Genomic DNA, 8,935 nt, shown 5'->3' with positions numbered 1-8,935 from the left:
TCAAGTCTAACTGAACACGTATACATGGAATGCAAAGTGAGGTTAGTGCACAAGCGTTTAAAAGCAGTATTCTGTTTATTGCATCGTCAGTAAAAGTTTTACAATTGTATTGGGGCCGCAGAGGGTCCCTTTCTTCAGAAAATGTAGACAAACAAGGGATTAGGGTTAGTTATTGTTTGTCTGCACTTTCTGAAGAAGGTTATCCTACGTGGCCCCGAAACAATCATCACACTGATGATGCAATCATTAAAATACTGCATTTATAAGCTCAGCGTGCTAACTTGACTTTGCATACTACTGTTAGATTGCTAGGTGACTTGGCTTAGCACCCCAGGTTATGCACCCACACCTCTGGTAAGGTGTGCCACTCCTGAATCTTCCTTGTACGGGACGCGTATACATATCCAGTGTTACTGCGACAGGTAAACCTGCAAACCGCTCGTTCCCGACGGCGTTTACATGGCGGCAATTAGTGAAGGGAAACAAGCGTCCCCATAGCCAATCGCACTGCCTGAAATGAATGGACCCCGATCATAATAACAAAAGTAAAGTTCAGTGTAATAGAAAACTAAAAACTTCCAGGTAACCCAGAATAGTGTTTTTAGTGCCATCCAGGAGTAAAATTACTGTCACCATAGATTTTTAATAAAAAAAAAATATATACAAAAGTAATTCCATCCAAATCCGCCTCCCCCTTCCCCCCCCCCCCCCCCAAGTTACCAAACAAAACAAAAAAATATACAGAAATAGTTGCCTTTGGGGTTAAGCTTTTTTTTAATATGTATGTCATTCATTAGGGAATGTTACTGTTATTTTAGTAAATAACGTCTTGTATTTATTGACCAAACAAAAACAAAAAAAAAAACAGGAAAAATACACCTTTATTTCCAAATAATATATTGTCACCATACATTGTACTAGGAACATAATTTAAACATTGTGATAGTCGGGACTAACGGGCAAATAAAATGTGTGGGTTTTATTTATAGTAGCATTGCATATTTTAAAACTATAGGGAATGGAATTGAAAAAATAGTGTATTTTTTCACTTACTTTTTTCTTGTTTTTCCCTATAAAATGCATGAAAAATAAAGAAATTAATGAAAACAAGTACTGCCCACAAAAAGCCTAATTTGTGGCGTAAAAAAACAAGATATAGATCATTCAGGTGTGAGAAGCAGTGATAAAGTTATGGCCAAATGAAGGGAAGGAGCGCTGAAAAATAAAAATGGCTCTTGGCGGTAAGGGTAAAATGGCCTGTGGGCTGAAGTGGCTAAACCCCACATAGTGGCAAGAAGCTACAGTTAAGTTTGCTAATATTCCTGCAGTGGTTTAAGCAGATATGGAATATTTAATTCATATAGAATGCAGAGTTGAACGAAAACCTTCAGCATAATGAACAAATGAGTCAGTATCATCCGTACAACTGTACTCAGTGCTTTCAGATGTATTTGTAAATGATTCATCTATTGCAAATATTGGCAGAAGTATAATCAGGAATAAGAAAAAGCGCACCGTCCTTCAATTCCAAGGTTTTGTGCATCAGGACGTAAAAAGCAATCAAAAGAAGTGGAACCAATATGCAGCGGTCATCAGCGGCTGACATAACATATTGCACTGTCCCATTATTATTATTATTATTATTATCATTTTACCCACTTCACCTTGAAGGGTTTTCCCCTTAAAAAAACGGAACAATTTTCACCTGTTAGTACTCCTTTCATTCATTCACCTATAACTTTATTACCACTTATCACAACAAAACAATCTATATCTTGTTTTTTTTCGGCCACCAATTATGCTTTCTTTGAGGGTACTTTTTGCTAAGAATTATTTTTTCTAACAGTGTTTTAACAGGAAAAATAAGAAAATCATTTCTCTGTTTTCGGCCATTATAGTTTTAAAGTAATACATGCTAATGTGATTAAAACCCACACATTTTATTTGCTCATTTGTCACGGTTATTGCAGCATTTAAAATTTTTCCCTAGTACAATGTATGGCGCCAATATTTTATTTGGAAATAAAGGTACATTTTTTCAGTTTTTCGTACATCCCTAATAACAAGCCCATCATTTATAAAGTAATGGTAATATACCTTCTTTACATACATATTAAAAAAAAAAGTTCAGTCACTAAGGTAGCTATTTATGCATTTTTTTTATTTGTAATTTTTTTTTTATTTGTAATTTGGTAACTATTGGGGAGTGTGGGTGGTCAGGGGTTAATTTAAAATGTAATAATAAGGTAAAAAGGGATCCTTTATTGACAAAAAAATGTAGATGCAATTTTACAATTTGGCCACAAGATGTCCTCACAGGTGACTTCAGTATGCGTAGTATTACTACGTAATCAGGAAGCAATGCGTGGACGGTCTTTATGAATGAAAGCATTGTATTGTATTCCCATTCATTAATCTAGCGGCTACCGAGTGACGGTAACGAACGGCGGTAACGAGCACGGGGGGCGAGCAGGAACGCGCGGTGGGGAGGGGCGTAGTGGCTAAATCTCTGCACATAGTTATGGCATATTGCAGGGACGTGGTTACTCGTCCCGGGGGAGGGGAAGTGGTTAACAAAGGCTAAGTCAAAGTGCAGAAGCAGTACACTCCTACCACTTCTTTGGGAATTAAAAGGGTAACAAGCAACCAGTTGCTGCTAATCCAGTGCACTGGATAATCATCTGTAAGTGTGAGCACTTCCATAGGAGCAAAGGTTCAGGCAGTTTGCTGGTCTGGAGCATTCGGGTGTGTATGAACACAATGCCAAGGAGGAAAGACATCTTAGAGAAGAAATTACTGATGCCCTCATCAATTTAGAAAGGATGATGAGGCCAGTTCCCAACAATCTGAAGTCTATCATTCTTCCCTGAGAAGGATTACTGATTACTTAAACATTCAAGACAATTTCCAATCTTCCTAGTGGACACCCCCAGCAAATTCACCCCCAGGTCAGTCCATGCAATAGTTCGAGAAATTGCAAAATACCCCATGTCTTAGACTCTTATGACAGTACAGTTTATGACAGTACAATCAGAAAGAGATTGAACAGGTATGGCTTGCCAGGAGAAAGCTTCTCTCTGTAAAAGAACATGACAGCATGGGTTAGGTTTGTAATGTTGCATTTGAACAAAACACAAGACTTCTGGAATAATGTCCTTTAGACAGATGAGACCAAAGTGGAAATGTTTGACCATCATGCATGAAGACCCTATACAGTATATCAGCACAAACAACTGTAAAGCATGGCGGTAGAACCATGTTGATGTTGACTTGTTTTGCAGCCACGGGACCTGGGCGCTTTGTAGTCATCATGAACTCCTCTGCTTATCAAAGTATCCTAGAGAGAAATGTGAGGTCACCTGCTTGACAGCTAAAACTTGGCTGGAATTGGATTTATGGCAGGGTAGGGGAAGCATGACAGAAAGCTCTGGCTCCAAAGGTGTCGAACACCAAAACTAGGCGCCCCATAGCAGCAATAAGGTTAACTGCGCGGGCAACGGAAGGGTAATTCAGGGCTTGTTGCTATGGCTCGGAGAGGAAATAGTATTTTACGCCGCTGGGGATTTGAGCGGCAGCCGGGAGAGCCCTCAACCCTGTGCCCAGCTCACCAGGGGCGTACACATAAATACACCAGCTGAGCAACTACTAGACGCATGGAGGAGGGAAGAGGCAGGACCTCGACCTCAGGAAGGAGAAGCTGATTGGTGGGACAGTCACAGTTTCATCTACAATTGCGTGGCCCTGACTGATGATATCACAACAAGTGACCGGTCTATCCAGTTCGGCCTATCTGGACGAGCTTACTCATCCAGATAGGCACTGCTGCTGCCGCCTCATGGTGCGTGCGATCAGGCGCGCTCCCGCCGCTAGCCCCCCGATCAGTGAATGGGAATATAATTCCCATTCACCGATCTAACTTCCCCGCAGAAAAACCGATGCTTTCTATTCAGAGAGTGCGGTATTTCTGCCCCCAGGAAACTTCTCCTCTGCTTTTTAGTTCCTGGATGCGAGATTGTTCGCATCCAGGACTTTTTTTTACTGTGGCCATCTTGTGGCCAAATAGTAAACTGCACCCACATACATTTTTAATTAAACAATACTATTATTTTACATTTAAAATTAGCTGTTTCCCTCCCACACCACATACATTAAAAAAAAAAAATACAATAAAAAAAAACAAACAACATAAATAGTTACCCCAAGGATCTGAACTTTTTAAATATGCATGTCGAGAGAGTATGTTGTTATATTATTTTAAATTATAAGCTTGTAAGTAGTGATGGACGCAAATTGAAAAAATGCACCTTTATTTCTAAATAAAATATCGGCGCCATAAATTGTGATAGGGACATCATTTAAACGGTGTAATAACCGGGACAGATGGGCAAATAAAATACATGAGTTTTAATTACAGTACCCTATATTGATTTCAAACTATAATGGCCAAAAACTGAGAAATAATGATTTTTTTTTTCATTTATTTCTTAAGCTTCCTGTTAAAATGGATTTAGAAAAAAATAATTCTAAGCAAAATGTACCACCCAAAGAGAGCCTAATTGGTGGCAGAAAAAACAAGATATAGATCAATTAATTGTGATAAGTAGCAATAAAGTTATTGGCGAATGAATGGGACGTGAACGTTGCTCGGATGCATGAGGTTTTCGACACTGCGGTGCTGAACCAGCTATAGTATGCTCTGAGTGTGTTCTGTGTATTGCATGTTTTTCTTTCATTTGTGGAGTAATGAGCCTGGGCAGGGGCATAACTGCAACTCCTGGGGCCCCCAGCAAAACTTTCATGGCCCCTCAATGGTCACTACCCTTCCCTTGCCTCCCCTGGTGACCCTCACAGCCTGGGGGCCATCTCACACCCCTCCCCCTGGTGACCCTCACAGCCTGGGGGCCATCTCACACCCCTCCCCCTGGTGACCCTCACAGCCTGGGGGCGGGGCCATCTCACACCCCTCCCCCTGGTGACCCTCACAGCCTGGGGGCGGGGCCATCTCACAAGGGCCATAAAACAAGTGCGGCTATCATGATTTTCACACTCATAACAAGTGTAACCCCCAAACACCTGACGTGGAGTATAGTCCCCTGTATCAGAGGAAGGGAAGGTTAGGGGCTGGGCCTTTCCCACACACACCTCTGGGCCCCGCCTGCAGTCAGAGGGGCTCCTCACCCCTAATTACGCCCCTGAGACTGGATACGTTTAAAGAGAATATGAGGCGGTGCGGTGGGGGAGGGGCAGAGGCATGTTCCCTGCCTTATGACATGTCTCTGTGTCCCCACACCTCCGCTCTCTGCCCCCTCCTCCCCCACCTCAACGCTATAGCCACCCCGAAATGAGCGACAATGATTTTTGCTATTTAGGTGGGTAAGTGAGGAGAGAGAGGTATTGCCTGCTCAAAACACCCACTGGGGGCGTTCTTGCAGGCCTTCCACAGCTGCCATTGGGCAGCTGTCTCTCCTTGGCCACACCCCCTGCCGCTCCCCCGCCTCGCTGCACACTGGGAGAGAATCTCTCTCTCCTTCCAGCACGTGACCCCAGAGGTCACGAAAGTGGAAGAAAGGACATGCGGGCCACAGGAGCGGCGGGAAAGGCGGCTTCCTGATTCGCCCAGCACCCTGGATCAGTAGCCTAGGTTTTTTTTATTGTTTTTTTTTTTTTATTTTATAACCCCAACTCAGGCTCTCTTTAAGGGTGGATTTGAAATTAGCATTATGGGTGTCCTTTTCCTTTAAATGTTTCTTCTGGTTAGATTTGCGACATTGAAGGGCTTCCATAAATCAAAACAAAAAGAAAAACAACATGAAAAAAAGACAAAAAAACAAAACAAAAGCAGCCATTCTGTGTAAGCGAGTTTCTGTGGAGATGGACAGACAATGCTCTTCATGGCAAATTAAAAATATCTACACCTGCCTCTACCCAGGAACGTACAGCAATTAAACAATACACATTATCTCTGTGGGTATTCCTGCTCAACTTGTCGTCAGAATGCAGACTTATCTCATATTCTGTGATCGCTCGCAAATCTTGTCCTCTTCAATTTACATGCACAGCAATTAGCTCTACCTGTTTTAAGCCCCTCTGCAGAGAACCGAAAACAGAACGGCTTTCATCCAGCAGCAACATTCTGCGGTTCTTTCACAGACGTCCATGAATGCTACACGGTGGCTTTTTACGCGTTTAAAGAGAACCCGAGGTGGGTTTGAAGAATATTATCTGCATACAGAGGCTGGATCTGCCTATACAGCCCAGCCTCTGTTGCTATCCCAAACCTCCCTAAGGCCCCCCTGCACTCTGCAATCCCTCATAAATCACAGCCGTGCTGCTGACAAACAGCTTGTCAGAGCTGGCTGTGTTTATCTCTATAGTGTCAGTCTGCTGCTCTCCCCGCCTCGTCAGAACTCCAGTCCCCGCCTGCATCCCTTCCCTCCCTGCTGATTGGAGGGAAGGGACGGGGGCAGGGACTGGAGCTATGCAGGAGGCGGGGGAGCAGCTGAGACTGACACTACAGATGTAAACATAGCCTCACAGCATGGCTGTGATTTATGAGGGATTGCAGAGTGCAGGGGGACCTTAGTGGGGTTTGGGATAGCAACAGAGGCTGGGCTGTATAGGCAGATCCAGCCTCTGTATGCAGATAACATTCTTTAAACACACCTCGGGTTCTCTTTAAACGGTTGTGACGAGGGATCCATTTTGTTCTGCAATATGCTAACTAGTTGTTTACTCGGTCAGTATCATATCAGGTCATATAGACCAGTGTTTCTCAACATTTTATTGGTATGTACCCCTTTTAAAACCCTGTACTCACCAAGTACCCCCTAGTATAGTAAACATTATCACAAGTACCCCTTGACAAATAAATTTTTAATCATAGTACATAATAATTGGTTCTAAACAATTTTCAAGCATTTACTATTGCTTTTAATTAGCTAAAATACTAATTTGGTGTTGTTTATATAGGATTTATCATTTTCTAAAACTCTAAATTTGTTATACTTGGTTAATTATATCAAGCCAAAGTACCCCCTGGAACCATCAGAAGTACCCCCTGGGGTACGCGTACCGCACGTTGAGAACCTAGGATATAGACAACATGAAGTCTGTGCATTTTATTTAATGTGTATCCCAAGTCACTTTACCAACAGTTCAGGATAGTTAAAGGGAAGCTTAAGGCTAAAAAAATGTTAACTTGCTGGGGCTTCTTCCATCCCCCTGGACTCGTACTGTGCCCACGCCGTCCTCCTGATTCCCTCCAGCCAGCAGCGGCGACCCCCGCAATGCTAGCCGGTCACCGCTAGCGCAGTAGCTGCCGACTGTCGGCGTCCGGCCAGCTTTGTGGGGGTCACCGCTGCCGGCTGGAAGGGATAAGAAGCCCCAGGTAAATTAAAATCATATTTTTATTTATTTATTTTAGTTTTAAAGGAGTTATCAACCAAATAATACTCCCCCCCCCCCCCCCCATTTACCCGGTCTTTTCTCCAGCCCTTTGCAGCCGACATGTCCCTCACAGCATCTCCGCTCACAGCCACCGCCCGGGGTCCCCACCGGTGCAGAGACTGACCTCCTCTACTGCGCCTGCGCGAGCGCCGCTGTTAATCAAGCCCACTTTGTCCGTAGTGTACTGCACAGGCACAGCACTACTACACCTGCGCAGTACACAGCAGACAACGTGGACTTGCATTATTTGGTTGATAACTCCTTTAAAGCGAACCTAAACTGAGAAGGATATGGATTTTTCCTTTTCAAATAATACCAGTTGCCTGAATCGCCTGCTGATCCTGTGTCTCTAATACTTTTAGCCACAGCCCCTGAACAAACATGTGTTCTGACTGAAGTATTAGCTGCATGCTTGTTTCAGGTGTGTGATTCAGCCACTACTGCTGCCAAAGAGATCAGCAGAACTGCCAGGCAACTGGCATTGTTTAAACGGAAACATCCATATCCCTCTCAGTTAAGGTTCCCTTTAAGTTTTCCTTTAAAGCTATGGTATTCCCAGTAGTAGCATATGGCTGTGAAAGTTGGATCTATAAATAAGGTCATGCGTAGAAAAATTGATGCTTTTGAATGTGGGTGTGGAGAAAGCTACTGAGAGTTCCCTGGACTGCCAGAAGATCCAACCAGTCAATGCTTAAAGGATACTGCAGCCGAAAGGCTGCAGAGAGATAAAACCTGCATTGTATAGGTATAGGTAAAGAAAAGTACATACTCACCGCTCCCCTCGCTGCCTGCCGTCGGGTCCCGCTCGTCAGCCACAGCTCCCGGGACTGGCTGACTCTTCTGACCCCTGACCCGGACATACTGCACCGCACATGCGCAGTATGTCCTGTAATCTTCGCTTCTGGCGTCGCATCATGACGCCAGAAGTATGGACACTCCCCCTCCTCCTGCGTGTGCGCTCCAGTGGCTTCACTATAAAGCTTATAGTGGAGCCGCTGGAGTGCACACGCAGGAGGCGGGGGAGTGTCCGTACTTCTGGCGTCATGATGCGACGCCAGAAGCGAAGATTACAGGACATACTGCGCATGTGCGGCGCAGTATGTCCGGGTCACTAGTCAGGAGAGTCGGCCAGTACCGGGAGCTACAGCTGACGAGCGGGACCTGACGGCAGGCAGCGAGGGGAGCGGTGAGTATGTACTTTTCTTTACCTATACAATGCAGGTTTTATCTCTCTGCAGCCTTTAAAGGTAACATTTTCATGGATTCAAATCCATGAATCGCCCTACTGCAGACCCCTCTGCGTCTGGATGAGGGGTGTGTAAATATCGGGTGAGACCAGCAGCATTCACCCTTCTGCAGACCCCTCTGCGTCTGGATGAGTGTGTGTGGCTATCGGGTGAGACCAGCATTCACCCTTCTGCGGACCCCTCTGCGTCTGGATGAGTGTGTTTGGCTATCGGGTGAGACCAGCATTCGCCCTTCTGCAGAC

General features: G+C 44.4%; 1 protein-coding gene across 1 annotated transcript in view; it reads right to left on the bottom strand.

Annotated features, from left to right (window-relative positions):
- LOC137533647 (dentin sialophosphoprotein-like) overlaps nt 1-8,491 on the bottom strand; it is an 11,091-nt gene extending 2,600 nt beyond the window's left edge. Inside the window, exon 1 of the mRNA XM_068254988.1 lies at nt 8,299-8,491. Coding sequence (XP_068111089.1) covers nt 8,299-8,491 — 193 coding nt within the window. The remainder of the gene's footprint in view (nt 1-8,298) is intronic.
- Between the last annotated feature and the right edge of the window lie 444 nt (nt 8,492-8,935).

This window comes from Hyperolius riggenbachi, chromosome 9, assembly GCF_040937935.1.
Source record: "Hyperolius riggenbachi isolate aHypRig1 chromosome 9, aHypRig1.pri, whole genome shotgun sequence".
Classification (NCBI taxonomy): Eukaryota; Metazoa; Chordata; class Amphibia; order Anura; family Hyperoliidae; genus Hyperolius; species Hyperolius riggenbachi.
Note: the sequence above shows the minus strand (reverse complement) of the source record. Positions and strands in the feature narration are given on the sequence as shown.